General features: G+C 34.1%; 2 protein-coding genes across 2 annotated transcripts in view; one reads left to right on the forward strand and one right to left on the reverse strand.

The window, feature by feature from the left end:
• Positions 1–1,740, forward strand: part of LOC128217417 (muskelin-like) — a 54,879-nt gene extending 53,139 nt beyond the window's left edge. Inside the window, exon 19 of the mRNA XM_052924561.1 lies at positions 36–1,740. Coding sequence (XP_052780521.1) covers positions 36–184 — 149 coding nt within the window. The 3' untranslated portion in view covers positions 185–1,740. The remainder of the gene's footprint in view (positions 1–35) is intronic.
• A 905-nt stretch (positions 1,741–2,645) lies between these two features.
• LOC128217801 (zinc finger protein 684-like) lies at positions 2,646–12,118 on the reverse strand. Its single transcript, XM_052925196.1, has 4 exons — positions 12,057–12,118; positions 5,850–5,966; positions 5,354–5,497; positions 2,646–5,058 (listed from the first exon to the last, which is right to left on the reverse strand). The coding sequence occupies exons 2-4, from the start codon at positions 5,947–5,949 to the stop codon at positions 3,716–3,718; spliced, it is 1,587 nt and encodes a 528-aa protein (XP_052781156.1). The 5' UTR covers positions 5,950–5,966; positions 12,057–12,118; the 3' UTR covers positions 2,646–3,715.
• Positions 12,119–13,725: the final 1,607 nt, after the last annotated feature.

Genomic DNA, 13,725 nt, shown 5'->3' on the forward strand with positions numbered 1-13,725 from the left:
AAATTTGAATTATAAATTCCCGTTTCATATTTCAGTTTCATTAGGAGAGCCTTCATCAGCTGCAGACATAGGCCAGGATCAGTATCGCAAGAGAACAGAACTGTTTGACCAGCTCGTTGAATATTTCCCTGAAACCATGACTCAACCAAAGGGAACACTTGTTGACCTGATACCAATGTGTTGAGTTTAGCCTGCTACAGTCTCTTGTTCTCTTGTGGTTGTGTCTGGATGAGCAGTGAATTGTGGATACTGACAAACTTCCCACCGGGGTTACTTCCCTTTACTGTACAGTAACCACTGCTTTGATTGTGATCAAAGTCATGCGATACTTTGTTTCAAGATATGAAATGTTTAATATTAAAAGATTTAAACAAGACAATACTGATACGAGATAAAATAAAATAAATATTTTAGAAATTCAATTGTCAAAATGAAGTGTAATCATTCGTCCGTGGTGACAAGATTTTTTCCACTTGTAAAGGGAGGTCACTGCATAGAATATTGACAGACAACCATTCTAATGTCAAGTCCACATTTCCTTGGTGACTATGTTGTGGTCAAATGGTAAATACTGTCATGCTTGCAGTTAATTGTGGGTTGTATATCTACATACATGTATGTGGAGCTGAACTGAACTAAATTGGTTTTTAGATGCGAATGCTTTTTTGCCTGACCAAAAAGTGGAGAATTGTTACTATGTAGCTGTAAGAAAGTATTTAAAGAAATATAAATGTCTTATGTCAATAACGATGATGCCATATGCCCTTCATTGAATATTCACTGTGATGGGACTGTACTTTCAATTAACTGTTTTGATCAATCATTCAATTTATCAGATAATCTAAGGCCTAAAAAAAAAAATTGTTTGGTTAGGGTTACATCCTTAAAAAAAATAGGTAGGGTAGGTAGGCTTTTTATTTATTTATTTTTTTTTTTTTTTATTAGGTTTTATATAAGAATATAATTTTCATCATTGGAGAATGGTGTTAAAGCTATCTTCTGTACAAGCATTTAAGGTTTAAACTTAATATTAAAAAGCAATTAAAAAAAAAAACGAAATTTTTTTTTTTTTTTTTTTTCATTTTTTTTTCAAACTGACTATAAAAACGGTAGGGTCGGCGCCTATTCCGTAGGTAGGGTCGGGTAACCCGAACCAAATGTATTTTTTTTTTAGGCCTAAGCAAGAGTTTGTGTTCACAGATGAATCTTGGATTATCTTCAGGAATGTAAGTTGCTGCTTTGTAATTTAAGTTGCAAATATTATCTGTCTATGAAATGAGCTTTAATTTATTGCTCAAACTCCATGCTTAATATAAAATTAATGATATAATTTTTTTAATAATATTACCTTGATCGTTACGCTCTAACAAATATTTGAGCACAATCCTACCTTAATGCTGGTGCATTGTTAAAGTAGACATAATTCCCCACACTTAATATAGCACATGCCCTCAAGCCCTGCATTTGTAAAATTCTTTCAGGGCTTGAACAAAATCTGGATTTCATACAGCAGGGCTTATTGATTTTTTTCCCTGTAAGCACTTGTTTTAAATCAGAGTTGTTCATCTGAAAGTCCAATTTTGATGGCAGGAAATATATCCCGCCAATTTTGTATTTATTGACTTTTAAATGGTTATGATATACATTGTAAGCAAGCACATATTGATGGCTATTACCTTTTCATTTGCTGAGTAAAGTAATGCATTGTGTTGTTTTTATTAAATAAATTATCCATGAATACTCTTGTGTTTGTCTTTAATTTAATCAATTTAAGTGTTCCCTTAACAGTTCATTCGCAAATTTTGAAAATAATTGGACTCCTTTTCAATCAACTTTTATTTAATGATTGGGTTAATTGACATAGACAAAATCTGCATCTTTCTTAAAGGGACTGTACACCAGATTGGCACAAAAAAATAATTCTGTAACAAATCTGAAGACAAATATTTAATAAAATGTTTTACTCTTTGATATCATAATTGTAAAAAAAATCACCAAAATGTAAAAAAAAGATCGAGAACGGGTTCGAACCAGGGTTGCCAAAAATGCAGTCCACTGTTGTATCCACTATGCTACTAAGGCTTACCCTTTACGGGTGGAATATTTCAGCTATATACCTTACTTGGTAATATCACGTGATAACATCGACTAGCCAATCCTGCATAAGGAATGAATTCTACTAGGTAGACATACCTAGTAATATTTTTTAATGGAAAAATACCACAAAACTGAGAAAAATAAAGTAATTGTAAACTATATGGTGCTTCAGTTAGTAAGTTTCAATGCATTGTACACATAGATACCAAGTTTATGTCAGTTTTCGACAATTTTCTTTCTTTTTTTTTCGCTATTTCATCATACGGAGTACAGCCCCTTTAATACAAATAAAACAAGGAGCTTATCAGCTAGTATTTCATGGGTGTAAGGATATCCATATATATAACCTGAGTGAAAGTTTTAAATGTTTGTTTTTTTTCAATTAATGAGCTTGTTGGTTTATGCAACTAGGGATTACACTATGTTTGTGAATTGACAAGTGTTGTAGTGGTTAAGGTCATCCAAGGACAACATTGATATTTGTTTTCAAAACTGTACTTATGGTCCATTTTATTGCTGTTGCTTCAAAAATAATGTCAAGGTCATCCAAGCAGATCAAAGCTATTTTTTATAAAATTTTTAACAGTGTCTTAATTTGATTGCTGTAGCCTCAAAAATAAGAAACTATGTCAAAAGGATACATTCAAAGTAATCCGAGGACAACATGGTCCAAATTTCCTTGCTGAAGCTTTAAAAATAAGAAAGTAGGTCAAAAGGTCACAGTCAAGGTCATCCAAGCACAACATTGATATTTGTTTATGAAACTGTAAACATGCTCCAAATTTCATTGCTGTGGCCTCAAAATTCAAAAAGTAGGTCAAACAAACAGTCAAGGTCATTGGAGGGGCAACATTGATAGATGTTTTATAAACTGACCACATGCTCCAAATTTCATTGCTATAGCTTCAAAAATTATAAAGTAGGTAAAAAGGGGTATAGTCAGCTGACCCCAAGGGAATTATCTGAATAGTTAGTAGAGGATCATTTTAGGACACAACATTGCAAAATAATCAAGGGTGTGGGCCTAGCAGGTTACATACAAGAAGATTTTGAAAGATTTCACTCTATATATTTATGAAAACAAATGACCCTCAGGGCATGGTCAATTTTGACCCCAGGAGCTTAATTTGAACAATATTAGAAGAGGACCACTTTACAATGTTGTACAGTTACTGTCAAGAAGTTTTTTCAATTTGAGTTCTGCATGGAATTCATTTTTTAGCAATAATGAAAGGGCACCAACTAATGAACATTCCTGTGAAGTTTCATCAGAATTATCATAGCTGGTTTAGAAGGAGATCATGCTTGAAACAATTGATGATGCCACCAATGCCATAAGAAATCTCAAAAAGGCATCTCTTCAGTCAACACTAAAATTATGGGAAAGGTAGAAAAAAATAATTACTTTTAGACAACATATATATTAAATTATATTCATATCAAGGGAAATCATTAATTCTCTTTAAATGTCTACACATGTTGATTTCATTGTTGTTTTTGCTTACCAATATTTTTAAGAGACCATGAATAAAATGTATAAAATAAATAAATAAATAAATGAATGAGTAGTATCACAATATCAATATAACAATATCAAATTGGCCAAACATTTAAGTCACTATTTGTGAACTTTTTTGTGCTTTTTGAGGTTTCCAGGAAGGGCACATTTGAAGCCACATATGTCACATACACACGGTTTCACGCCAGTATGTGTCCTAATGTGGAGGTTTAAATCACTAGTCTCGTAGAACCCCTTGCCACATGTTTCACAGAAGTGTGTTTTTTCACCGCTGTGTCTCTTTGAATGCATCCGCAATAAATCTTTTGTTTTAAAGTTTTTTTCACAACCTGTGAAATCACATTTATACGGGTACACGTCTGAGTGGACAGCAGAGTGACGCTTGAGTTTTGTCTTTTGTTTAAATGATTTTCCACAAGTTTCACAGGTAAAGAGCCTTTCTATGGAATGTACAATTTTCACATGTTGCTTTAATAATGAGGCTGTTAGAAATGCTGAATCACATAGGAAGCATTTATGTTCTTTCTGTGGATGATCTTCATGCTTGAAGAAAATATGTGATTTAAGACCGCCACTTTGTGCAAATTTTTCTCCACAAATATCACACAAATGTTTATGCCGGTTTTCACTGTGAATGTGCATATGTTGCGATAAATCGCCTACATAGAACAGCTTTTCACATACAGGACATTTTTCTGTTTTATTTTTCTTATGCCGATTGACATGGATGGAATAGTCGTAATGATATGGAAAAGGCTTTTGACAGAATTCACAAAAAAACTTCATCTTTCGATCACTATATTTCGGACGTTTTCGTTTTATCATAGGTAAACTGTCTGCAATCTCTTCTAGTTTAGATTTGTTTAAAGGAATTTGTCCCTTTCCTGGAGGAGGAACTTCAGATCCTGCCAGTTTTGCACCCTCATTCTGGAGTTCATTCCTAATTTGATTTGACTTTTTGTATTGATTTGTCTTAGACAATGTCTCCATCTGTTGTACCTGTAATGCCTTATTTCTGGTTTTCAGTGCAACTAGGTCACTGTTGTTGTCTAATAAGTCAGAGCATGTCTCTTGAGATTTTCTTCCTGAGTCAACATCATTGTTTTGAAATCCCTCTGGATAGGCAGATGAAGTGTAAGTGAATGGCAATGGACCTTCCCCGTCTTCTTGATTGTCTGTTTCCACTGGCATTATTTGGCTTGCATTATTGTTATTTCTATTGTTTAATGTCATTGAAAAATGACCAGTCACCGTGTTAAAATCAGAACTAAATGTGCACATAAGACCACTGACAACCGGGTTGACACTAGTTGATTTTGTTTCCAATGCTACATTTGACATGTTAGCAGTGGAATTGTCCTCCTCTGGCCGACCTGGAATTGATGACCATGATTCATTGTCTGTCTCGACTTCTGACTTTACAACAACAACATTCTCCAAATCTGAAAATTGACAAATATGTATATTGAATTTTCCATATCAACTTCACATATGGCAATCATTTATCAATCCCTCCCTGCAGGCAGCTTTTAATCATGTATCTATAAAAAATATTGTTTAAGTATGTTGATCAGTGGGGTTGTATGACCTTGCTGGCGTTAAGTTCATATCACACGAGACAACAGATCAGCTTGATTTAACTATACTCAACAGTGTTCAAATCTTACTAAATCTATTTTCAATTAAAATCAGCCCGACTCATAATGATACTAGTACCTCAACTAATAATTATATTACCTGCTTTGCTTGTTGAGTTGTCCGGCAGTATCTTTGGCATGTCATGGGTGTAGTCTCCATCATGCAGACTAACACATGATGTACCAGTAACAGAGTCCTCTTGTGGCTCAACTTCAGACTTTACAATGATCATGTTGTCAAAATCTAAAATGGAACAATAACCAGGTCTAAGTTCCACCCTTTAATAAGTTAGCCAGAAAAAACACTGAATGTTTTTATTTTTTTCAAATGAAGTGGAAGTGTTTGTTATGTTTATTGTTATTTAAATGTCAACCTGTCAACCACGCCTAGCTATATTGACACCGCCTCCAAATATTATAATTGAGTTCACTTCTCTGCTGATAGCACCATATCAAGCATGTAATTTTAGAAGTATTAAAATATATATAGTCCTATAGCGTGTTGAATCTTCATTCCTTAAAACCCTAAGATGTTACAGTGTTAAAAATCAGGCTTGCCATCCAAGAGATTGAATTACGATCCAGCAACCCCATACCATTACATGTGGTAAATGTCCAGCCTCTGTATGTGAAGAGCTCATGAATGGCCATCTCCTGCTCATACGTAACATAAACAGTCAGGCGGTAGGTGTCCATTATTCATATGGAGTTCTCTGAAATGATAAAGATCTTTAATTCGTTATTATCCTTAGAAAAAAGTGAATTTATATCACACAAAAGCATGGCAAGTTAATAAAAATAAAATAATATTCTCCTTCAATTTGCATACATTTTGAGTGAATGAATACTAATTTTTTTTACAGAATTGACTCATTTTGTACAAATATATCTAACTATGTATTCAGCTTCTAATTGCCACACACACACAATCTTTTTTTAAATAGCCATAATCAGTGTGTGTATACCACATGATAAATAACATCATAAATGCTTCATTGGAAGGCAACATTTTGCTTCGAATGGTGACTCAAAATAACTTTTCTTTTCTTCACCATTTTAAATGAAATCAAAGGGCAGTCTATGCTGCTCAAAGGGCCCTGCCTTCGTTTTTTAATAGAGTTTGTTTAGGTGATAACTTTTCTTAATCACTTCGACAAACCTGTTTCTGAAATAATGTTCTGACAGTGCTCCTCAGGTGGCGGTTTGGTGGAAACGTTTGTCAAAAGTGTTTGAAGAAACTAAACTCTCATTCAAACTCTAGTAAAAGACCAAAGGTAGGGCTAAGAAAGCGGCGTAGACTACGCCATGTTTTATTTTAAAAGGTGAATAAATAGCAAAGTTATATTTGTTTAAAGTCTTCATTCAAAGCAAAATATTGCCTTCCGACATAGCATTTATCTCATTCAAACACTAGTAAAAGACCAAAGGTGGGGCTAAGAAAGCGGCGTAGGCTGCACTTTGTTTTATTTTAAAAGGTGAATAAATAGCAAATTTATATTTGTTTAAAGTCTTCATTCAAAGCAAAATATTGCCTTCCGACATAGCATTTTTGACGTCATTTGGTAAACACACACTGATAAAACTACAGTTATGTTATTGTTGACAAAAATTGTTTTGCCTTTTGGCGCTTCTTTGGAACAATTGTCCCCTGGGCCAAAGGCACAACATAAGCGAGTATAAACCAACAAATATAAACAATCTTAAGCAAATTCTTCAATCATCCAAATATTTGGACGATAGCCTAGACTTGGGGTGGTTTTCTAAAACTTTGCTTAAGAACGCTCAAAAAACAAAAACTATGTCGCAAGAGGGTCCTTTCTACTTGGTAAGCAAGGCTTGAATGTGGGAAGAACTAATCATATGAACTATTATTGCTTCTGTAGGGTTTAAGCAAAGGAGTTTGGAAGGATGCTGCACCCTGGCCTTTTATGGTAGCATCCCTCTGCCCATATGAACGCCAGCATGTGTACCCTTCTGCCTTCAAAGAATTAAACGCTGAAGTGACATTAGTTCAGGGAAATTTTCTCAGAAACAAGGGCATGTGGCATTCAACTTTGGGGATTTTCATATATTTTGTCATTGATCCCTCACAGGCATTTTCAAGCCAGTTCTACTTATAACAGCATTCTATTTAAACAATCATTTATTTTCAACTGCAAAGCACTGTAGTGAGTAAATATTGTGCAAGCAAAAGTTTATATAAAAGCAATCTACATGTAGCATATTGGAAATAGCTCATTAGGCGAATGTTTCTTGTAAGCATACACCCAATTTTAAATAAAGATACTTGTATCCTGTTATCTAGCCAACACATAAATTTCAGGAATATTCATCCCTAGCTTTGACATGATTTGAAAATTGGAAAGATTTTTCCCCCCAGACGAGGGATATGCCATTACTGTGCCAGTGGGGCATTACTGGTAAACAAAAACATGTCCAAATAATTCACTGAAGATTATGTTTCGCAAAATGCCCATTATTGCCATGTTACATGGAATCCAACAATAAACAAATATTCACTTGACTTGATTGTGGCTATGACTAATTTGTCATATGATTATAGAAATGTTTAAAGTCCCATTATGTTTTAGTGCTGTAATTTTTTTTGTATGTATATTCAAATGGCTACTCTTAACCTTCTTGATCTTTTTAACTCCCACAATGATAAAAACAATCTGGCCATGATGGCCCTAAAACGCTCACCTAAGCAAAGGGCCACAACTCTGTGATAAAGCATTAATAACAAGCGGGCCATGATGGCCCTAAAATGCTCACCTAAGCAAAGGGCCACAACTCTGTGATAAAGCATTAATAACAAGCGGGCCATGATGGCCCTAAAATGCTCACCTAAGGAAAGGGCCACAACTCTGTGATAAAGCATTAATAACAAGAGCTGTCACAGAGACAGCGCGCTCGACTATTTCGCTGCTATTCAGTGTATGGATTGAAAAGTTTGGGCAAAACATGCATGGATCACTGTTAGATTAGATTTCAATGCGATACATGATGTGCTGAGATATTAACATAAATGTGGTTATATGAAAAATTTCAACCAGAATTTTTAAGTCTAATAATAAAGGGCCATTATATGCAAAATACAGTTATCTATCTTGGTATAAAGGGCCATTATATGCAAAATACAGTTATCTATCTTGGTTATTCAAATACGTTTGGTGGTTGAATACCATTGTATAAAATCTCAATGCAATACATCAAGTAGTTGCTTAGATATTATCCTATGTGTGCTAACATGCAAGACTTTAACCAGAATTTCTAAGTCGCATAAGAAAGGGGCGCATAAGAAAGGGGCAAAAATTATATAATATGAAAGATAGAGTTATCTTACTTGTTTTAAGAAGAAGGTTAAATGGTTGGGAGCCTGTGTATTAAGTTTCAATGCAATACATGATGTATTGGCTGAGGTATTGACTTAAAAGTGGTTACATGCAAAACCTTAACCAAAATGTCTATGTCGAATAAAAAAGGGGCCATTATTTGAATTTAATGAAAACTAGAGTTATTTAACTTGGTTAATTAAGTAGGTTGGATGGTTGAGTACCATTGTATAAAGTTTTAATGCAATACCTCAAGTAGTTGCTGAGATATAAACCTATGTGTGCTTACACGCAAAACCTTAACCAGAACTTCTAAGTCGAATAATGAAGGGCAATTATTTGCATTAAATGCAAACTAGAGTTATCTAACTTGGTACATTAAGTAGTTTGGATGGTTGAGTACCATTGTATCGAGTCTAAATGCAAGACCTCAAGTAGTTGATGGGATATTAAAATTATGTGTGCTTGCACACGAAATCTTAACCAGAATTTTGATGGGATATTAAAATTATGTGTGCTTGCACACGAAATCTTAACCAGAATTTCTAAGTTGAATAATAAAGGGAAATTATTTGCATTAAATGCAAACTAGAGTTATCTAACTTGGTTAACTAAGTAGGTTGGATGGTTGAGTACCAATGTATCGAGTCTCAATGCAATACCTCAAATAGTTGCTGAGATATTAACCTATGTGTGCTAACATGCAAAACCTTAACCAGAATTTCTATGTCGAATAATAAAGGCCTATTATTTGCATTAAATGCAAACAAGAGTTATCTAACTTGGTTAATTAAGTAGTTGGATGGTTGAGTACCAATGTATGAAGTCTCAATGCAATACCTCAAGTCGTTGCTGAGATAGTAACCTATGTGTGCTTGCACGCAAAACCTTAACCAAGGTGTGACGCCGACGCCGACACTTGGGTGAGTAGTATAGCTCTCCATATTCTTCGAATAGTCGAGCTAAAAATGTTGCAATTTAAACATATCTTTACTGATAATGATGCCTTGTTTTATATTTGTAAATGGTCATGTAATGAAGCTACCTGTAAAGTTTCATTGAATTTGGCCTGGTAGTTTCAGAGATTTTTTTAAAGCAAAACAGTAAGTTGGCCATTTTGTTCTTGTTGTTGTTGATCAATCTCAATGCCTTGTTGTTTTTTCGTAGAGGGTCATGCAATGAAGCTTCCTGTAAAGTTTCAGTGAATTTGGCCTACTAGTTTCAGAGGAGATGTGTTTAAAGCAAAACAGGAAGTTGGCCAGATTGTTGTTGTTGTTGATCAGTCGTGACCCCTTGTTGTATTTTAGTAGAGGGTCACCCAAGGAAGCTTCCTGTAAAGTTTCATTGAATTTGGAGAGGTAGTTCCAGAGGAGATGTTTTTTTAAAGCAAACCAGGAAGTCGGCCATTTTATTGTTGTTGCTGTTGTTGTTGTTGTTGTTGATCAGTCGTGACCCCTTGTTATATTTTTGTAGAGGGTCACCCAAGGAAGCTTCCTGTAAAGTTTCATTGAATTTGGACTGGTAAGTTCAGAGGAGATGCTTTTTAAAGCAAAACCGGAAGTTAGCCATTTTGTTGTTGTTGTTCGTGACCCCTTGTTGTATTTTTGTAGATGGACAACCAAGGAAGCTTCCTGTGAATTTTCATTGAATTTGGCCAGGTAGTTTCAGAGCAGATGTTTTTTAAACAATTGTTGACGGACTGACTGACAGACGGACAAGGACAAAGACCGATCACAATAGCTCACCTTGAGCACTTTGTGCTCTGGTGAGCTAAAAATGCAATTACAAAATGCTACAGACCAAAAAACATAATCCAAGTGTAATCTAAATTAAGCCCACATAACGTCATTACGAAATTGCCATATCAAGTGACTTTCTGAATACCTAAAATTCTATGTTGCTTTATATACAGTCCAAACTGGCTATGTTGATCTCTGATATCTCGGTTGTGTTGAATTTTTTCAGTCCCTGTGGTCAAATTTCACACATTTTTATATTTTTTATGTTGAACTGCAGATCAAGATATAGGTGCGATAAAATCATGCTGTTTGCAGTATGTCACTTAATTACTGAGCGTGTCAAAATAACAAACTGTCATAATTTGGAGGATAATTGGTAAAAGATAATACTTAAAGTTGTTTGTTCATGTATTTTATTCAAGAGACCATTATTACTCAAGCTCATGATTATTTGTTTATGTTTACAACATGGAGATTTTATTAATTTAATGACAATGCCATTGAATTGGGCACATAAAGAATAACTTCAAAATGTCAAATGTTAGTTGCACTGCTTTGGTCGATCAATTCAAAGAAGGACCTAGTATAAAATGTTTTGTTCTATATTTGTGTTTCTGTAATAAATAAATATGAACTAAATTAAATTGACACAAATAATTCATTTTTTTTATCTAATAATAAGCTTGCGGTTTTTATGACGGAAATATAATACAACACTGATTCAATTGCGGATGTAAACATTAGACATGATTCAGACTTAAATGTGTTGGGTTTGGTGCAATATTTTTGTATTTTGGATATGTTGAATGTTTGTTATCTCAAACTTTTTAGGTAGATCCCGACCACTTCAACATAACAAGTTACAGCTGTACTAATGATTTACATTTTTTAACTAAGGTGCTTTTGGTTTTAAAGGTTTTCCCGCTTATGCATCTGAAAACACTTATTTTATCCTTATTCTTTTCCTTGATCTCAAAATTGAAGAAAAAAATACAGTTATAGATATAAAAAATATTTTGATTTTATTGGGGTTTGAAACCATGCTGGTATGCTCAAAAAAAACCACCTTGATTATATCATATATGATGCCATCTGATACATTAGAGAATGAGGACTTATATATCTTGTTGATATTTTGACATCTTGACCATACATATATATCTTGTTGATATTTTGACATCTTGACCATACATTTATAACATCATGTGATAATGTCAATCAACTAATTACGCAACAACAAAGCATGAAAGTTATGGCCTTCAAAGACGTTATTTGAGCAAAAGGAAGGGCTCAAGCTTTATATTATCTTAGTTTTAACACTCCTTATGATTTGCCACACGTCATTTTGGCGTACAAAAAAAGAGCATTTTGAGCGAGTACCCATTTGCGATTTTTCACATAAGAACATCAATGCTATGCCCCGCCCTCTTATCTTTCCAAAATTAGCATATAGTTAGTCAGTGGACCAGTTTGGATTGCCTTAGTATTTCCCCTACATTTCTTTTTAATAAGCATTGTGGACCTCAGGAATTGATCAGACAATATATGAGACCCTATCAGTTATATTCTCACTTTTTTCTCTAATTATTTATTCCTGAGGCTTTTTAATTTAATTTATGAACAAAAACAAACATATTTATATGAAAATAACATTTTTTCTGCCAGATGCACACCATGCATGCCATTTTCCTTAAGATATAATACTGGTAACAGTTGACTCTTTCAATACCTTTTTATTTCAAGAAAATATATAACAAATATTTTTCATGGGCGCAGCCATCTTGAAAATACAAAAACACGGAACGGAAGAAATCGCCGCAGCGGTTACCTCCCTTTGCAATGAGTTGAAAAATGAACAAATTATACGCCGCGGATACACTCCTTTGCACTTCCACTTCACTATTTACTTAAAGGGTGTAAACGGGTGTGAGTCTGGGAAGGGCACGTCCCTGAAACGTATTTCCTGAACCTCGGGGCTGAATCTGCAACTGAATATTAAGGAAAAGTATCATGTAGAAAATGTAGTGTTGGCCCTTCATTATCAAGGGAAACAACACCGACCAGCTTTCAAATATTATTATTATTATATCACCGGGCTGCCCTAAGGAGATAATATTCCTGTGGAACGGGCCCTATTATCACGAAAATACTTTTTTAAAAGTCATATCTCAATCTCGGTCAAAATTCATTTCATCTCATAACATCAAAAGTTGGGCGATACTATTTCCCGGTCCCGGTCTCATCCGGTACCGGTCTCCTCCGGTCTCCTCCGGTCTCTGTTTTCCAAATTTTATAGTAGCTATCGGGCGTGACCAAAAAGGTGTTAATGACCGCGGGGATAATAGGATTACAAAAGATTACAGTTGATTAAAACATCAGATATTTGATGATAATTATGTCACCATTTATTTCATATTTTATATAAATAAAACATATAATAAATTAAGGCAAAGATAATAGCATGAAATATTCCCAGGTACTTAAATTAAAGTCATGAATAACAAACGCATTGTGTATTGGTTTTTTTCATATTAAATTCAGTAATAAGTATACTATTGATAATAGTAATACAAAAAGAAACAATGCTTGACTACATGTAAATCAAATATATAAGTTAACTCAATACTTCAGGAATTCTATTATTTTTCTTTTGTTTAACTATTTATTTTGTTGCAGCAGATGCACTTCCACGACAAGTTGCCTTATGTATTTCTGCCAACTGATCGTCTAATTTTAATTTTCATGCCGACGTTTTTTTATGTGGAATCTTTTCCTGCATGTTCTATTTTCGCAAATAACTAAACTATCGACGAATTATGGCATTTCACACGAACAGAATGTTTTTAATTTGAAAGTCATAGGGATCGCGACTTTTCATTTTCTTTATGAAACGGATTTTTTTTTATTTTCTAGACAGCTGACTAGATGTTCCCTCATTTCACTTACAACGAAATTGGCATTTGTATTTACATAGCCATTCTTAAAACAAAAATCCACTGCATTAGCAGTTGCAAAGACACCACATGCAGGCATATACATTTAGTTGTTATAGAAGTCGCGGAACTTTTAAAAGCAGAGATTTGTTACTTTTTATAAATTAGGAGCATCGTAGTTCCACCGATCATGACGACTTTAAATAAAGATTCTTGTATCTTGTAAGTTATATTTCGTTTGTAAAATAGCCTTCCGAATATTTCAGAAGTTTATTTATTATCATTTTATTTTGTCATGGAACTCTTCATAACAGGTTTATGACAATACACAATAATGTCATATTACCATGAAAGGTGTAAATGTGTTATACAACGCGTGTCAGAGATTAGCGAATGTCCCTCGTTAAGGACATGATAAACGGATTAGCCAGTTTTTTTATTACACACGCACGGCTACTGTTCGGT

Source organism: Mya arenaria, chromosome 14, assembly GCF_026914265.1.
Source record: "Mya arenaria isolate MELC-2E11 chromosome 14, ASM2691426v1".
Taxonomy (NCBI): Eukaryota; Metazoa; Mollusca; class Bivalvia; order Myida; family Myidae; genus Mya; species Mya arenaria.

Bases quoted from the DNA above. Each gene is read 5' to 3' on its own strand.
- LOC128217801 (XM_052925196.1), bottom strand. From the start codon at position 5,949: ATGGACACCTACCGCCTGACTGTTTATGTTACGTATGAGCAGGAGATG. The intron at 5,498-5,849 runs GTATGGGGTTGC...GTTCCATTTTAG, and splicing joins GACATTTACCACATGTAATG to ATTTTGACAACATGATCATT. The intron at 5,059-5,353 runs GTAATATAATTA...GTCAATTTTCAG, and splicing joins CAACTCAACAAGCAAAGCAG to ATTTGGAGAATGTTGTTGTT.